At 42.2% G+C, this 19,556-nt stretch overlaps 1 protein-coding gene across 2 annotated transcripts in view; it reads left to right on the top strand.

Annotated features, from left to right (window-relative positions):
* PALLD (palladin, cytoskeletal associated protein) overlaps window positions 1-19,556 on the top strand; it is a 158,012-nt gene that overhangs the window by 41,312 nt on the left and 97,144 nt on the right. For both annotated transcript variants that reach the window (XM_060278690.1, XM_060278692.1), the window contains exons 8-9: window positions 229-348; window positions 1,866-2,199. In XM_060278690.1, coding sequence (XP_060134673.1) covers window positions 229-348; window positions 1,866-2,199 — 454 coding nt within the window. The remainder of the gene's footprint in view (window positions 1-228; window positions 349-1,865; window positions 2,200-19,556) is intronic.

Raw genomic sequence — 19,556 nt, forward strand, 5'->3', positions numbered from 1 at the left:
AGGAACCACAGGGATCCAACAACATGGGTGTTTGTGTGCATTCCTCTTCTGGTTCCTCACTTCCTCCTCAGGCACTGTTTTTGGGTATTGTGCTTCTTGTTTAACACACAACAGGATTCACAATCAAATCTTGTATTCGGACCCATAGCAGTTCCAGTATATCTTGTGTGCAAATTAACTCACTAATCTGTTGGGGGTTTTTTCTCTCCCCTCCATTCCTTTTTTTAGAGGAGATATGTACTCTTGTAATCGCAGAGACCTTTCCTGAGGATGCTGGAACCTTCACTTGTACAGCAAGAAATGACTATGGATCGGCCACAAGCAGTGCAAAGCTGACCGTGCTGTCAGGTATTCAGCAGTGCTGATGTAGCGTTTAATGTGTATGTGAAAGTCAGTGATGTTTTTCTGGCCTCTCTTGGACACAGCTGCAGCAGTGTAGTGAGACAGTCCCTTCCCCCTTCTGGGTGCATCTCATGTTTAGTCTCTGATGGCCTTCCCACATCCTGTAGTGCCGACTTGATTACTCTGTGTCTGGGTAGGAAGAGTATGTAATGTTGACATGGCGAAGAGGCTTCTACATAATCATCAAAAGGATTTAGGAAATAGGGAAAGGGGCCATATGGATCTCTCTCAACCTCCAGAAATGCAGCTGCTCATTTTGAAGGTCAAGTACCATCAAACATGTGCAACTGAAACAGTCTTGCCCCTCCTCCCCCAGAGGATTGTGGGAAGCTATTTGATCAGTTTCAATCAGTTCACTAATTGTGTGAACCAGACTCTCCTTGTGTTAGCACTTGCAAACACAAAGAAAGGGGATTTAAAAATCTAAGGATAAAGGGCAGAGTCAGAGTTTATCTCATGTCTTTTTAAATCAGACACACACACCCAAACTGCGGCCCTCCAGATGTTTTGGCCTACAACTCCCATGATCCCTAGCTAACAGGACCAGTGGTCGGGGAAGATGGGAATTGTTGTCCAAAACATCTGGAGGACCGAAGTTTGGGGGTGCCTGTTTTAAATGATATATGAAACACCCAGAAGAAAACCTTAAGGCACTTTTCGGAAATCTTACAGCAACCCGCCCCCAAACCCTTCCATTCAGTCAGATGACGAACTTTACCACTGATAGCCAATTAAAAGGATGTATTGTGAACCATTGACTGCATCCAGTTAATTGCAAAATAATTATTCGTATTTTATTTTATTATTCGACTAAGTTTTAATCAGAGCAGACCATTGAAATTAATAGCCCTAATGTAGCCATGTGCATTAATTTAAATGGGTCTACTTTGAGTAAACCTTAGTTGAATAACAAACACCCTTTGTCTTGCACTTGGGGGAAAAGTTTAAGTAGATCTGGCAGATTTTAACACCAAGGTTCTGAGGCTAGGTGGCAGCAGAGGCAAAATGGAAAAAGTTAAGTCTCTACAACAGGCAAAAATGCAGCCCTCCTGTCAGTGTAAAATGCGAAACAGAAATGCATACAAAAGCCTCGGAAAAAGTTGGCGGTTCTCATGCTCAGTGATGTTGAATATCTGTGCTGAGTGCTAACACAACTGATCCATCAAGCTGGCTCACTCAGCCAGTGCTGAGCATTCATAAATCAATTACTGTTTTTAACTGGCAACTAGCTCGACCTACATCATGGACAAACAGCAGTGAATAAATATTCATTAAGATGATTACATCAGCTCAAATGTGCATGAGAACTTGAGAAAGGCAGGCCTTTTGGCATAGCTGCTATAACTGAAATGCTGACATCACCTTCAGTGAACTAATACTGTATTTGTGAGAGTAATTGAAACTATCTGTTGTAGTTACAATCTCCCATCCATATTGTTACCTTTTTCTGCCTCCTATTTTAGCCAGTTCTGAAATCTCCAGCCATGACTTGCCAGTGAGAGAACAGAACGACGATGACTTCCACCACTTCCCACCCCCACCTACAAACCTTGAGATCAGTTCTGTTGAGCTTCCTCCAAAGCACTTGGACAGCCACCAGGTGAACAATGCCAGATCCAGTGTAGCAGCTTTTCAATTACAGCTCAACTCTCCAGAGAAGAAAACCAACGGTGTCCATCCCAGCCGTAGAGTAAATGGGGTAGTTAACGGTGACACCCAAATCGACATATCTTCTCATCCTGGTGGCCTGCTTTCACCTACAAAAACACCACCTCCAGTCCTCGCTAAGCCAAAGCTGTGAGTAATGCTGTGTTAATATTTATTTTTCCTTTTGTGAACCAACTAAATGGCATATATAGAATCCTAGAACCATTGAGCAACAGACATCGATGTATGCATGTGTAAAAAAAAAAAAACCAATGCATGCTACTGCAGGATAGGGTCCAGTGTGATGGGACTAGGATTAGGGGGAACTTTGGTCCAGTTCTTCATTCAGCTGAGCTTGTTTGATACATTTGAGTTTTTCAGTATCTCTTAACTCACAAAGTTTTGCATGGGAGAAACCATTTACACTTTCATGAGCTCCTTGGAAGAACGCTACAGTAGAAATGGGGCAAGCAAGTGTCATTTTACTACATGTGCTACCAAACAAAGACAGTTCCAGGTTTGCGGGGACTCTGGGCAAAACAGTTGCATCCCTTCTAACATTGGTGGCCCCTGTCAGGTGGCCCCGGGCAGTGAAGATGGCAGCAGCAATGCACCAAGGTTGCTTCTTAATTTCACATTGTCCAATAGTGCTCAGTGTAGGGTCCATTGCATGGCATTATGGGACCCAAACCTAAGCTCTTGGGGTGGAAGGGTTCCAGAGCAGGTATCAGGGCTAGTGGGCCCTCCTTAGAACCTTTGAGCACAGTAGCTGATCTACGATGCCAAATGTTGATGCAGGCAGACTGCCATTTGAGTCTTGTACTTGCTTTCATACATGTGTGGGATAATGGCCCCCAGGCAGTGTCCAGTTTCCTCCACATCATGGTCTATCCTGCTATACTCATGTGCATTTGGGTATATATCCTATACTAAGAAAACCTGAGCAGTCATTTACTTAAAGTTCTGCTGTTTCTACAGCTCCTATTTCTTTTCCAGTGAATGTGCTAGGCTGGCTTTATTTTTGTGATTTTGATTGGTTATAAATAAATGGAAGGGTTCTGGGAAATTTTACCTGAAATAGTAATGATGAAAGCTGGTGTGGTGTTGCAACTTGGGGAAAACTACTGATAGACATATGAAATATATATATTTGTTCCCACTTAGTGTGGAAAGGGTGAGCTCCCGCTGTTTGGTCCCAGCTCCTGCCAACCTAGCAGTTCGAAAGCACGTCAAAGTGCAAGTAGATAAATAGGTACCGCTACAGCGGGACGGTAAACAGCTTTTCCATGCACTGCTCTGGTTCGCTAGAAGCGGCTTAGTCATGCTGGCCACATGACCTGGAAGCTGTATGCCGGCTCCCTCGGCCAATAACGCGAGATGAGCGCCGCAACCCCAGAGTCGGTCACGACTGGACCAAATGGTCAGGGGTCCCTTTACCTAGTGTGAAAAGAGAGAAAGCACCTAAGCTAAAATTTAACTGGATACAAATGGGATATTCTTAAACGTTGGACATGCTAACAGCTTAAGGTACAGTCTTCACTTAAAGGTCAAAAGTATTCTTTTTGTCCTTTTTTATAAAAAAAAATCCTAATTTAATTTCTTCTTGTCTCTGAAAATCAGACACAATATTCTTTGTGGTTATTTGTGAGGTTAAGACATAGTTCTTGTGGAATGACATCACCATCTCTATGAGCTGGATTTTGAACACCAGACTCAGGTACACACTGGAAGGCACTACTGTGCTCAGACTTAGTTACAAATTATTCTACGTTTCTTGTCTTTATACTGAGGTTCAGAAGAGGACATGTTCCAGTTCAAACATGCCAGTGAGATACTTAAGTAATAGGATTACTAACGCAAAACCCGGGGGGGGGGGGACTTGAAAAAAGAGGTGATGTTTAGGTTCAGTGCAGTAGAGGTGAACAGTTGCAGGAATAGTAGAGTCAATGAGGAGTCCTCTTTGGCAAACGGGGTTGTTGGCAGGCCATATTATGGGGACGCCAAATGGGGAAACCTGAAAAATGTAACTGCTGACCCATGAGCTAAGTTTTATACTTTGCTGTGAAAGCACTGTGGAAAGAATGAAATAGGATACAGTTCAGGATATGTCTTAATATTTGCTGGAAGACTTTTGAGGAACAAATCTGGTTATGCATCTTAAGCAAATTCTACAGACAACTAGATTTGCCTCATTTCAAAACTTGAAACCCTTTTTTGCATTGTACTTGCAAGTAAATGTGATTTTGGTCTAAAATGTGTTTTTAGGCCAAGATTTTAGCATTGTAATGTGGCTAAGCTATATGACGTCTAGTATCTGTCAACAGTTGTCTTTTTGCTGATAAGCTTGTAAGTACATGGTCCTATTCAACCTGTAATTCACATTTAGGTGAGCATATGAGAGCGAGACTAAATGAAAAAGATTGTGTGTGTGCCCATGGTTGAGCATCGGTATTTAGATTAGGTTATTTTGTCTGTGCTCCTCCATTGACACATGCAAGTTACCATGAGAGGTTGTGATCATTTAAGTACATGGCAAATGGTAGTGGTGGGAATTGTTCAAATGGTTTTGTTGAGGCTCATGTTGTAAGGCCCTTTCTAATTAGTAAAAGGGCATGTCATATTATTATGATTTATATACGAGCAGTATTCTATGACATGCACTTTGCATTCCAAAAACCAGATAAGTAGTAAAGTCAAATGTAATGTACTCTCCCAAATTAGTCCACCCATTCTGGATTTCAGAACTCAGTTTTCTGTATAGGCAGTAATTTTGCAAGCATCCAATTGGTGTGAAACCACTGATGCATGGGCCCTTTTGGACCCAGAAGAGGGCAGGGCGGGGGGGCAGGGGGTTATGTGCACTCTGCTGACGCACACGGGGGCCAGGAGCAGAACCTTCACACAAAATGGTCGCATCCTGTAATATCCTGCCTGTGGATTAGAGTGTGCTAATGCATTTGAAGAAAAGGGTTAGCCTGTTGTGGTAAAAAGAGGACTTCACACATAAATATGTAACAGAAGATGTAGCATGCGGAAATAAAATGATCAGCATCACTCTCTTTTATATTCAGAAACCTTTGCATGTAATTGTTTCTTGGCACTGCTGTAAAACCAAAGCTTTCATATGCAGAGTTTGTGCCTGCAACCAAGAACTGCTTTATAAGAGTGGCTTCTAGATTATGCAGTTAGATACAATAGTTCCTACATTGTTTGACCTTCCGTTGCTTCCTGTGTTGATAACTCAGCTGGCACCTTTTAATCTCTGCTTGCCTTCACATAGAACAAAACAGAGCTGCCAGATGGGTTGCAAATGTTCTTTTTTTTAAAAAAAATCATTTTACTTTAAATATTTTATAGATTTTTATTTTATTTAAAATATCTCTAGGTCAACTGAAGGGCAAAAGTCTTCTCAAGGTGGCTCATAAAATAAAATGCAAGCCCTGTTTCAAAATACATAATAAAAGCCAGCAATAATAAAGGCATTCCTCCAGCTCGTAACTACAGATATGTACTACAAATTTGCAATCTAAAACAAAACAGCAATTCCATAAAACAACCACAGGAAACATCTCAAACAAATAGGTCTTTAAGGCTCTTCTAAATGCCTGTAATGATGAGACACCCACCAGCCATAATGCATTCCAGAGCCATGATAGAAAAAGCTCCTCTCCGCGTGTCATTACCAGCCTGACTTACTCTCAGGTGTGTGAGAATGCAAGCTGACATATGTGCAGACTAATACGGGTGGAGGTAGTTTTTTAGGTAACTTGGCCCCACGCAATGGACTGGGAGGCACACTGGCAACCAGTGCATCTGTTGCAGTATGGGTGTTACATGGGCAGGCCATCCGATTCCAATCAGAACTCAGGTGGCAGAAGTTTCCAGACTAACTTCAAAATCAGCCCTACAATGCAACACACTGCAGTAGTTTAACCTGGATGCCACTACTAGTGCATGGATAACCACCATAAATTGAGACCTTTCCAGCTGGCATACTAGTCTAAACTGTTAAAAAGTACTCCTGGCCATTGCAGCTGCCTGAAACCTCCCCAGTTAATCCCAACTCCAGAAGCACTCCCAGACTGTGGGCTTGGCCTTTGAGAGTGCAACCCTCACCCAGGACCAGTGGTAAAAATCCAGACTAGTAAATTTCCATTCCCACAACACCTTCATCTTGTGGTTGTTCAGACAGATGTCTGGCCCAAGGGCCTAGAGCAGTGATGGCCAAACTTGGCCCTCCAGCTGTTTAGGGACTACAACTCCCATCATCCCTAGCTAACAGGACCAGTGGTCATGGATGAAGGGAATTGTAGTCCCAAAACAGCTGGAGGGCCAAGTTTGGCCATCACTGGCCTAGAGCAGGCATGGGCAACCTTGACTCTCCAGATGTTTTGGAACTACAACTCCCATGATCCCTGACCACTTGCCCTGTTAGCTAGGGATCATGGGAGTTGGGTTGCCTATGCCTGGGCTAGAGTGTCTCAGTCTTCCAAGCAGATTGATTGGCCACATGCTTAGGATATACAAGCTGTTAAAAAAATCAATGAAAACATTTGTTTGTAGTGTTAGCATGTCAGTGATTCACCCCCGGCTATCAGTTGTTGATATACTACTAGGTTTTCATTCAAATTAGCCATTGCATGTGATAACTGTGGTTAAATGTGACTGGTCACACATGAAAAGTACATAGGTAAGGGCTTCCTGTCAAGTATAAGGGCTTCCTGTCAAGGGCTTCATTGTCAAGTATAAATTAGCCCAAAGACCAAATCATTAGTTGCTGAGATGATTACTTTTTGATGGAGAATCTGCTTTAAGCATTGCTAGTATATTTATGGACAGTGCTTTTTTCCTAGAAAAATAGGTGCTGGTTCTCACATGAAGTTGTTGCAGTAAGTACCACATTTTTAACAAAAAAAAGGAGAGGTGCTGGTACTGTGTACCCTTGAGTGCTGCCCCCTGGGGAAAAAAACACTGTCTATGGAGATCAAGAATGCTTTTACACAATTTATCCCTATAAGCCACCTGGCACTGGTGCATTTCCTGCCAAGTGCATGGTAATCTCAGAGTTACAGATCAGCCTTTCTCAACCTGGTGCCCCTCCAGTTGTATTTGACTCCCATCAGTATGGCCAATGGTCAGAGAGGAATATATGAACCTCTTTGTCACATTGTTATGTTTTCATTAGCTTGGAAAGCTCCCTGTGTGTGTTTGGTTAAAAGAGCACAAATAAAATGTAGTTAATCCAAAAATGGATGTAAATACCAGGAGATTTAGGCCTTTAATTTTTTAAAAAACTTAAGCCTGCTTCCGCCATTCAAGCTGCTTTTTCTCATAGAAACAGGCCTGCAGTATTGAGGGTGTGTGAATCCAGTTGGAGAATAAACATAATCAACTTACCTTGAGTGTTAATGTTTTTTCAGCTACCTTCTTCTTTGGGAGTTGACAAGAAGGGAGAGAGACATTTTATAAGAGTGTTAATTATCTCTGGGATTTTTTTTGTATTGTCGGTTGGCTCTAGTATAACCAAACTCCCAGCCCAAGGTGTGCACAGTTGACATGTCGACACCATTGTGACTACCCAAAGCTTCCTGGAGAAGAGCTGACAGCTACTTTTAAAAAGTGTAACTCCCTCTTTATCCTATTTGTGTTGGAATGCTGTTCCAATTAATCATGGACAGTGTTCAAAAACTGTGTCTACTTAGCAGTCTGCAACTACCTTTCTGCTTGGAAAGGAACAAAGCTGTCAAAACTAGTGGAGGTCTAGATCTTCAGAAATGCTGAGCACACCAGCCTGAAATTAATGAATTGGAATCACTAGATTCTTAATCCCTTTATGTTTAGTCTGTTCCTATGTTTGAAGGTATTACAAATAAACCACTTGGTTTTATTGTTTTTTTAACTGATGAAGTTGATTCCGTACACCTCGTTCTTTGTTTGAGTGTGTATTAGGTCTCGGCTGAACGTAAAATACTAAAAGTTAATGCTTCTTTTCTCATTTTCTTGGCAAAATGGAGAGGTATGCTCTTAAAGGGGGAATTAGAGCATTAATATTAATTCTTATTCTCTCTCTCTCTCTCTAATCTGTCCGTGTGGTGTCTAATTGCAATGGGCTTGTGGGAGAATGGCATTCTACAAACTAGGATGACCTATTTTGTGACATGGAGAGATTAAATAGCCATTAGCCCAAGGAGAGATGACTCTCTCTTAATCTGCAGACAGTGACTTCATACCTTGCTGACTTAGTGCTGATGTGCACATCCAGAAGCATTAGGAGGTGTCCTGAGGAAAGGTTCCCCCAAGGTTGTCCCACAGTCATCATAAAGGAGGACACATGGGGGTGACTCCCTGTGTCAGCCACATCAGCCCAGTATGAGGTTACGGCAAGGTGAAACATGCTATGGAAGAAATCTGCTCTAGTTAAATTTATGTTGCGCTAGGTTTAAATAAGGGCATGATTGCACATTTCCTCTTTTGTAGGGGAGAATTGGTGGGTATGAGGGAGGTTATGTAATGTTTCCCCTGTCGCCTGATTGTTCTCTGTAGCCTTTCCTTTCCCACCCATTTCTCTCCACTCGCCAGTTCCATACTTGGGCATATTTCCAGGTTCTGAATCTAGCTTGGAAGACGAGTTTTGGGGAGATCCAACAGTAGCGACTGGCAGACTCACTCACCTGCCCCTGGTTTAATTTGTAATTGGACTTGGCAAATGTTGTGATTCCAATAGTAAAAGAAAGAAAGGAAATAGCCCTACTTATTTTCTTGAATTCAATTACAAGACAAATCTGATCGCATCATGACTTAATGGGGGACTGCAAGCAGTCTATTCCTTACCTGTCCGTGAGCTCCCCAACTAATTCTGCCCCCCCCTCTCCACATATATTGCTGATATGTATATTTCCCAGTGTTGGAGGTGCCATAGGCAGAAAGGTTTGACTTTCCTTCCGCCACTGAAACAGCAGCCAGATAAGCAGGTGAGAGGGAATTTGATTTGGAGATGGAGGGGAAGGAGCAGAATTCAAAGCAGTTACACATTGTCCTTCATATTTATTCCAATTTGGTTTACAAAGCAAATTAAAAGATCCGAGCTGGAGAAGCTTAATTTCAGAGCTCTTACAGTTGATCAAGCAACCCCAGAATAGCTTTCCCATCTATTGCATCCTGCCAAATGAGGAAAATTAAATCTGTACATCAAATACACATACATATGTAGTATTCTTTAGTTTTCATGATCTAAATTAAAGGCAAGGAGAAGTGGTCAGTGTGATGCTACAGATAAGGTGCTGTTAACTGTTTGCAGCCTGCATGGGACCAGTATTTTAAAAATGCATTGGGTTTAATCTGTGTTTGGTGTGAGAGAGAATATGGCATTGAGATATTCTGCTGTCATATAGTTGTGAATTTTGGATTTGACAGCAACAAAAATGCTGTCATTGTACTGACCTTTTTAATAGGTGGAGAGAACTAACTGAATTTCCTGCTTATCTAATCTGCAATCTGACAGGAAAAATAAAACGTCCCCATACCATGGCCATAAATAAAAGGCAAATTTGCTGTATTTTCAATATATGATTTTGCAGTTGTGCTGTTGCACAGGGATGGGAGAATCTGTCAGTTTCCATTCCTCCCAGTTTCCCTTTATCCCAATCTTAAATTTCTCCACATTTCTACAGCGCTCTCTCTCTGTGTGTGTGTACACACATATGAAATGCATTGGTATTTTAGTGTGAATTTCTCCTAAGAAACATGTTTTTATATGTAGTTTTAACTAACATACATATATTTGCAAGGTAACGTACATATATTTCCTTACCTTGAACTTTTGTATGTTATTTTCACTAACATATGTTCATTTTAATAAATGCATTCTTTTAAACCCTATATTGTTGAACTGCATCACAAAATTCAGAGATGTGCAAATGTTGCAGGATAGCTGTGTTTCAGTTTTCGTGTTGTTTTTAAAAGGTGCAAATTAAGTAATTGCACCTTTTAGGTGTGACCTGAATTGAATCTCTCTCCCGTTCCTAATAGGAGAAGGTAAGTTTGAATTCAGGCATGTAGAAAACTGTTGGCCCATAAGAAGATAAATGCCATTAAAGATATAAGTCTTTTTTATGGCTTGATGCTTTTCCCTGTATTGATTAATGTATTTTCACTTCTAAAAGAAGGCGTGCTCCAGTGTATTTAAAAATGAAACTGCAGGAAATTCAGCCGATACGAAGTCTTCTTGTACTATAGCACTCTACTGTGCATGAAACCTGCTAGTGTCACTTTTGCACAGAGGCATTGCATCTCTGTGTGGATTTTGGTCTAGTACATTTAATAGATAAGCAACATTGTACAATATATATATATGTAAGTTACCAAATGGACATATGCTTAAAAGAAAATATGAAAGCAGCCAAGCTGCCTTTAGTGCCAAGAGGCTAAATTGACCTATTTGGTGTTGCCAACTGTAGTCTTAATCTCGTTCTAAAATGTGCGGTTGGTTGGTTGGGCAGGGAAATTTGTGATTGTTGGGTGTTTTTTTTAAGGAAATGAACAGGAAATTGGGAGATTCTGGCTAATTCCTGCTATGCAGAGCAAAGCATTTCACTTTTGAGATGACAGCATTTTTCTAAGTTCTACAAAGCAAATCTGTTAATGTATATTGATAAGGAATGTCAAACTTGCCAAATGGGGGAAACAGTGTGAGGGTAACATGAGATTTGTGACCATTGCAATTTAACTATAAAGCTTATCCACCAAACAAGGAACACAGCTGATGGGACTTGTAGTCCAAAACATCTGGCAGGCACCAGGTTAACAAATGCAGGTGTAGAGGGATTAATGAGCTAAGACTTAAGTACTTGAATGAACAACATGTAGATTTTTTTAAAAAATGTTGTGTCTTCCTTACTCCAGGAATACTATTACCAGTATATGGTTACCAGATTTTTTCCAGTGAATCCAGGGACACTTATTATTATTATTATTATTATTATTAAGCTGAGTGGCAACAGGAAGTCAGTAGTGGGGATGGTGAGGCAAATGACCATGGGCCGAAGCACACATGTATATTGTATAAAAGTGCAAAGCTCTTCTTTCGCACCCTGTGAAACATAAATGCCCAGAGTTTTTAAAACCTGGGCAACGGCGCGCTGCGCACCCTGTCTCCCGAGCCTTCCCCGATCTCCCCCCCCCTTTGTTTTGACAGATCGGGAGAGGCTCGGGAGTCGCGGGTGGGCGGGTGGCCGTTGCCCAGGAGGGGCGCAAGACACACAGTTTCTCTGCCAGGCAAGGTGCAAAGCCCTTCTTTCTCACCCTGTGAAACATAAATGCCCAGAGTTTTTTAAAAACTGGGCAATGGCTGCCCGCCCACCCGCCTATGACTCCCGAGCCTCCCCCGATCAGTCAAAACAAAGAGGGAAGGGGGCAGGAGATCTGTACCGCCGGACGTCCCCGGTTCCCCTTTGGCAGTGGCGGTGACAGCGGCAGTCAGCAGCCCAGAGCCAGCCTGGCTGGCTTTAGGAGCTGCCCGCTGCCGTGGTGCCCGCCATTTTTCCTCACCGGAAGTCCCCATATGAAGTGTTGCGACACATCATATGGGGACTTCCAGCAAGGAAAAATGTCAGGCGCCATGGCAGCGAGCAGCTCCTGAAGCCAGCCAGAGCCAACTGGGCTACCAGGCTGGCTCCAGGCTGCTGAGGCTGCCGCTGCCACGTTTCCCAGGGACAGATGTGCAAATCTGGGGACATTCCAGGGACAGAATTTGTCCAGGGGCAGATTTGCAAATCTGGGGACTGTCACCGGGAACCAGGGACGTTTGGTAACCCTAGACTATTAGGAAGGAGCAGCTTTGAACTCAAATATTCAACCTTTGTTTCCCTGCTAGCATCTTTAAGTGTTAGATCAAAGAAGATACACTTTTGAAGGATCACATGCTTTCCGTGTGTGTGTGTGTGTGTGTGTGTGTGTGTTTACTGAGCTGTTCTTTTTTGGTCCCAGTCTCTGTCTGGTCCCTGTCTATGCACTTTTTTTTATTTGCTTATTACATGCACAAAAACTACTGATGCCAACCTCTTTGATTTTTTCCCTACCACTCCTTAGACATACACCTTCCTCCTTTACTTTAGAATCTCACTTTTCACTGTTAGACTCGTCCAACTGGTTCTCCTTTGTTGTTCGTTCATGAATTTTCAGCCAGCTTCATGTCAGCAGCAAGCTTCATATTGTCCATTTATGTCCAGCTTATCTGATCTGGAAAACACAATTCAGGGAGTCTTGTTCTTCTCAAAAGTTGATATTTAGTTGCAATCTCCTTTTCTTTCTCTTGTAACTTGTATCCATTTCCCCATAGTCAAACCATGTCTTGCCTGGAAACCTATCTGGGTTTTGGTGTAGAGATTTCTCAACCATACCACTGCTCTTGAAAATCAATCAGCAAGGTAAAAATTGCTCCATCTGAAATCAAGGAAAGAAGCTGGAAGAACTTGATGATTATAAAAGACTAATCTTTTATAAAGTAAGATCACTGATGGTGGCACAATTAAAATACTTAAAACAGTGTGACCCAGAGAAGATGAGTTACAGGTAGGTAGCCGTGTTGGTCTGAGTCGAAGCAAAATAGAAAAATTCCTTCAGTAGCACCTTAAAGACCAACTAAGTTTTTATTTTGGTATGAGCTTTCATGTGCATGCACACTTCTTCAGATACACTGGAAATGGAAGTGTCAGACCCTTATATATATACAGAGGGTGGTGGGGGTGGGTTTGAGGTTGATGGACTTCCATTTCATGCGGCTCAATGTGGTGCCTTCCATAGATCAAGAAAGCTTGATCACAATGATCAAGCTTTCTTAGCGCCTCAGCCCTTGTCCCCCCCCCCCCGGACTAATTGCAGCCATCAGCAGCCGTTAACAGCCATCCACAGGTTTACCACTCCCATCAGCCCATCACCCATTCCCACCCACCCCCACCACCCTCTGTATATATATAAGGGTCTGACACTTCCGTTTCCAGTGTATCTGAAGAAGTGTGCATGCACATGAAAGCTCATACCAAAATAAAAACTTAGTTGGTCTTTAAGGTGCTACTGAAGGAATTTTTCTATTTTCCAGAGAAGATTAGATGCCTATAGAGCTGACTTGGAAACCAGTGGACTTTGAGCACACAATCAAAGGCTTGGATAGTCAGTGTGATGCCCTCCAGGTGTTGAGCTACAACTGCCGTAATCTACAGCCACTATGGCCAATATCTTGAGGTGGGTGGGTGGAGTTGTCATCCAGCAACATCTGGAGGGACACCATGTCAATCATCTCTAGTTCAATGGAACCAATGGCTGCCACACACATTATGGGGTGATGAACCTAGGTTTCTCACATAGTGTATGTTCAGATGTGATGCTGCTCTCAGGGTGAGATCAAGAGGGGGAAGTTGTGAGTGAAAGGGGGGATCCTGCATTTATTTAAACACAGGATCTCCTTGACCTTGTGATGATGTAGTTGTAGGTCATCTTTTCCAATACATTGATGGTTGCTGCTCCTGTGCTATGTAATATTTCATGAACCTTACGTGTCGTAACCCTACAATCCAGATGGGCTTAATCTACCTATATCTGGACTGTTCACCTCCAGTTGCACAATGAACTTAGTGTTTTTCTTTTTCTTTTTAAGGCATCAGATACATAGAGAAGCAGGGAGGGGAAAGGGGGGTGCTCTGAAAAGGTATCAGTTCAAGGTGAGTGCAAGAATGTTATTAGTATTTCTAAAAATGCATTCACAAATATACTTCCAATCAATCTAACCTGCCTCACTTGTGGGGATTAAATGATTATACTATCTTGAATAGGGATGTGGGTGGCGCTGTGGTCTAAACCACTGAGTCTCTTGGGCTTGCCCATCAGAAGGTTGGCAGTTCAGATCCCTGCGATGGGGTGAGCTCCCATTGCTCTGTCCCAGCTCCTGCCAACCTAGCAGTTCAAAAGCATACCAGTGCAAGTAGATAAATGGGTACCGCTCCGGCGGGAAGGTAAACAGCGTTTCCGTGTGCTCTGGTTTCTGTCAGTGTTCCGTTCCACCAGAAGCGGTTTAGTCATGCTGGCCACATGACCCAGAAAGATGTCTGTGGACAAACGCTGGCTCCCTTGGCCTGAAAAGCGAGATGAGCGCCGCAACCCCATAGTCACCTTTGACTGGACTTAACCATCCAGGGGTTTTACTACCTTGAGTTCCTTGGAGAAAAGGTGGGATGTAATGCAACAAAAATTAAATAAATCAGACACTTTTTAAAATTATGCCTCTAAGTTGAGCTTTCCCAAACATAATAACCACGTTATGTTGCTTAAAAGAGCAAACACTAAATGTAAATTACACAGGGACTTTACCATCTAAAAAACTGAGCCGCCATCCCCCCCCCCATAGTCCTGCTTGAGTTCAATCAAGATTATGGGTTGTGTCTAGCAGTGTCACTCAGCTGACAGTAAGGCATGGGGAGGGGAGCATTGTTCAGTGATTTCCCCCGCGTGTGTGGACCCAAATTTGGTAAGGAGGGTTACCCAACACTTTGTTGCAGACACAGGGAATGGGGCTGCAGGAAAGAGAAGGAATTGTTGAAAATTGCTTCTCTCTCTGCTCTGCTGACAGAATCTCGGCTAAGCACTGGATACATCCCAATATTTATCCTTCAGTAATCCTGTGTTATAACAAGTCTAGATTTATTAAAGGGGCTCTGGTCAAACGTGCGTACTTGAAAGGTGAATAAAGGAATTGGCTTGCATTTTCAGCTAGGAGATGTTCCTTTCTCATCTATATTTACGTGCATTGCTAAAATTTCTATGTGTGTATGAGAAGTATGAATATTTCAATACTTTACTTTTCCTTTAACTGGGTGTGCCTCCTTATGCTAGTCTTTAGGAAATGTCTACTCACTATAGAGATTTGACCAAAACAAAAACAAAAACACAGAACACACACAAAAACATAGACCTCTTTAGAATATCTTTAAGGCCTCAAGTAGGGTAATAGAGCAAAACAGGAAGAAAAATTGCAGCTGCAATTCTGCTCCTCCTCCCTCACTCCCCAGACAAAACTAGCTTACCTCATGGACATTAACCGCTGGGATAAATTTTCTCATTGGCATGGAAGAGAAGTAAAGTGGAAACACATTCAGAATCTTCCATGCTAGGGTTTTTAATGCTGATTTTTTCAAATTATAATATGATATCTTCTTTTTTAAATGTATTGCTCTTTAACTGTCATAAGCTCTTCTACTTGGGAGTGAGTTAGTAGTTTCTAAAATGTATCTGAAGATGCTTTCATCTCCCAGTTGCTTTTTCTTCTTCTTTTTGTTCCACACCCACTGAAAGAGACTTTTCAAAATGAGATCATATAGCACACTTACCTCACTCTAACTACAGCCATACACTATTCCTTTTTGTCTTAGTACTGCCATTTCCAAGAGACGAAAGAATTGATACTATTAAGCTGAAATAAAGGTTTGACGCTGAAGTCTGTGAGACAGAGTGCTTCTGTCAGACTAGGCAATACTGGATTAGACGGTCTAATGCAGTCTTGAGACTGCTTCATAAAGAATCCTGAACTGCAATTATTAGAAAATGACCTGTATGATCTCTCACTATAATTATTTTTACTGTGTTGCTAAATAATTGAATTATAATTCAGCGCAAGTGGGCTGCACAGCAAAATGTTGCAGAGTTTGCATTCAGGCAAATCTGTCACCCCTTTGTAACTGAGGGATTGCTTCTCTTTGTGTGGACGTAGTTAGTATGTGCAGAGAGACCCCTGTTTTTGATTCATTCCTTGTGATGCATCAGAGCCACCGGAACTTGACACTTCAGCTCTCTCCCCTTCTGTCTACATGGCCCTGCCGCAGATTCCAGCCCTTCAGATAGCAAGGTGGAAGTTTCTTCCAGGCTCCTGCATTTTAGGAGGTTAGATATCTGTCCATCTAGGTAAAGTAAAGGGGCCCCTGACCATCAGGTCCAGTCGTGTCCGACTCTGGGGGTTGCGGCGCTCATCTCGCTCTATAGGCCAAGGGAGCCAGCGTTTGTCCGCAGACAGCTTCTGGGTCATGTGGCCAGCATGACAAAGCTGCTTCTGGTGAATCAGAGCAGCACACGGAAACGCCGTTTACCTTCCTGCCAGAGCGGTCCCTATTTATCTACTTGCACTTTGATGTGCTTTTGAACTGCTAGGTGGGCAGGAGCTGGGACCGAGCAATGGGAGCTCACCCCGTTGCAGAGATTCGAACCGCCGACCTTCTGATCAGCAAGCCCTAGACTCTGTGGTTTAACCCACAACACCACCTGGGTCCCTATCTGTCCATCTATAGAGATATAAATTCTAGTTTGTCAGGTTTGGGATGTTGATGGATTGGTGCTGGGCATAATGGTATTTTTGATCTCTGTGTTACTGTTCCTCTGTGTCATAATTCTTTAATTTATCATTATTGTTGCTTGATAGTAATTCAGTTTGAGTCTTTGAGTTGTCAAGGCAGGTTACAAATTAATAAATGAGCTGACAACTGGTAAGTGTCATAGGTCTTCTACCTACAGAACCTCACTGTGATTTGCTTGGACAGCATATTCAGTGCATGATGTCTTATGGTCACACCAAGCTATAAAAGCCCCTTCTTTGACCCAGCAAACTCGTTTCTTTTGGATTCATGCAGCTGTCCATAATAGGAGCTTCTGCTTGGCGTTTACATGGTTTTCCCTGTACTGTTTAAGGGCAGCTGAAGGAAGTAGCCCTGTTTTTAAAATGCATGCATTTCAGGCATAACAGACAGAAGAGCAGTGCTGCTCTGAAAATGTGTTTGGGAATGCAGGCTAAAATGCTATTAAGAGCTGTTTAGCATTTTCGGAGACATCTGTGTTCCATCTTGTGGTCTCTTTAATTAGCATCAGTCTTACTAAACTTTATTCCGTTTGCAGAAAATAGTATCTTGAAGGAAATGACCTCTAGTTAATAATTATATATTTTTTAAAAAAACCCAGTGGGAAGAGAGTTCTGTGGGCTTGATTTAATTTATGTTACACTGTTTGATTTCATGTCTCTTTTATTGCCTCACTCCCATGATGGTTCATTTCAGCAAAGTCATCAAGCTCCAAATGGCATTTTCTTCTGAGCTTTGTGGCTGTTGATATATTTCTTGAATACCAAAAATGGAAGAAAGATTAACCAAAGATGTGACAACAATCTAGGAAAGAAAAGCCCTCTTGTTTAGCTCACTGTCCCTTTTGGCTTCTAGACAAGTGAGAGAGCCTAGTTCCTGCAATGCTGCCATTCGGTTTTGCTCTTTAAGAAAAGAAAGAAAAAAGATCTGCGTTAAAAGATAACTGTCTTGAGGTCTTAGTTTGCAAAATATTTAAAATAATTGCAGTGTGAGGTCGCTTCTTTGTTTTTTAAAAAAAGATTGCCATGCTCAAAACAATACATGGATATTCCCAGAAGGAATGAATCCTACTGAACAGAGCACATTCTCACCCTCCACGTCAGTGTGTAATGCAAGTGTCATTTAGTGTTGCATTTCAGTTTAGAGAATGGCTTTATTTCATTGTGTCATCACGGAATAAAGACACTCTCCAGAGCCGAAATCAATTTGTGTACGACATCTGGCTTGAAAGAAAGAAACCTCATTGAGCACACATTGCAAAGCAGAAACAGCAACTGGAATGAAAATGATAGTTCTCACATGCTAGTGGCCCAGTATCTTGGAAGTGCATGAATTTGTGGCCAGTTTTGCAGCACTGAGTTGAGCCACTCTTGCGGATACTGATAGACTTACTTCCCGCATGGAGATGTAAGTTCATGTGCATGGTGCCCCTTCACAGGGCAGACCTAGTGGTGTGTCTGCATCCTCTTCAGGGGGGTCTCAGTGCCCAAATGTGGAGGAAGTGTCATTCTGCTTTTCTTCAGGTGGGTCATAATTGTGGTGATTGTGCTCCCTGGAATAGTTGCGAGAGAAAACCACACACAAAATTGAACCAAGGTTTGAGCTAGAAACCAACCAATTTATGAAGGGTATCTTACACGTTTCAATCCCAATCCCAGAGAGACCTTGCATTAGCTTTTGGAGGCTTATTTAGGTAAAGGTAAAGGACCCTAGGACGGTTAAGTCCAGTCAAAGGCGATTATGGGGTCACAGCGCTCATCTCGCTTTCAGGCTGACGGAGCCGACGTTTGTCCACAGACAGCTTTCCGGGTCATGTGGCCACCATGACGACTAAACCGCTTCTGGTGCAACAGAACACCGTGACAGAAACCAGAGCGCACAAAAACACCATTTACCTTCCTGCCACAGCAGTACCTACTTATCTACTTGCACTGGCATGCTTTCAAACTGCTAGGTTGGCAGGAGCTAGGACAGAGCATATTTAGCTTATATCTGAGTAGGGGACACTTCCAGATAAGAACTATAATAGAATTGTGGGTTTTTTTATTACTATTATGGTATCTATTGTGGGGGACATCTGTTGTAAGCTACTGTACTTATAACAGTTGGCTGGTTGGTTTGCTTTTAAAATATGCTATAAATAAAACAAATTGATAACTAATTAAAAACAACAACTAGTATGGTCTAGCGTATTTATATTCATTGGGTATAAATGAGATTAAGAAACAAATCTCAGTCTGCTTCTCTCCTTGAACTTTTAAAATGGCTTTGATCATTTATCTTCACATGATTGGGATGGTGGGATTCAATATATCCTTGGTGGGATTGCATTCCTCCTGAAGGATCGAGTGTGCAGCTTGTGGGTGCTTCTGGAGTCAAGGCTGTCCAGGTGGTAACACAGTTACCTAGGGGATTTTTATCCAGTTTAGCATTGCAGCTGGCATGCCGGTTTATCTGTTTAAACATTAAAAAATTGTAATAAAATGGCAGGTGACAAGACAGTGGGGCTTGCAACTAAAGGCAATTCTAGAAGATCTGCTATTGTAAAAGAAAAGCCATTAAAAGGCTCAAGAGAAAACGATGGACTTTGCCTGGTGCCTAAAGTAGAGAAAAGGGTGGCAGTAAGCAAATATAACCTAGGGAGGAAGTTGCATCGTTTAGATTCAGCCATATAAAAATCCTCTCTTTCGTAGCCAAGTTTCCAAAGTGAGAGTGCTTACAGAATGCATTTAAAGAAGGCTTTAGTGGGCAAGTTCATGAACACGAACAGTTTGCTTTCCTTACCACTGAGTAATCATTGACTGCCAGCCACAGACTGCGTGTGTTTTGGAGAAAGCTTGCCTGGATTGAAGACGGTGGCTTCCAGGTATCCTTTGACAATATCGTTGGGTGGGGGTTTTTTTTGCAAATGAAGTGCAGCCTGGATTTCACTTTAGGAACCCTGGATATAAATGTATAATCGAAGGTCTAAAAGTCAATTTGGATTATTATTAGTCTGTTCCTTCAACCAGACAAAGGCTTTTAATTTCTTCTCTTGCTGCTATAGGGAGAACCATGTTTTGAACAAAACTTCTTTTACTGCTCTTGTTTATGCTTATTATGTCTGCTTAAATTTGG

The sequence above is a fragment of the Zootoca vivipara genome, chromosome 9, assembly GCF_963506605.1.
Source record: "Zootoca vivipara chromosome 9, rZooViv1.1, whole genome shotgun sequence".
NCBI classification, from domain to species: domain Eukaryota; kingdom Metazoa; phylum Chordata; class Lepidosauria; order Squamata; family Lacertidae; genus Zootoca; species Zootoca vivipara.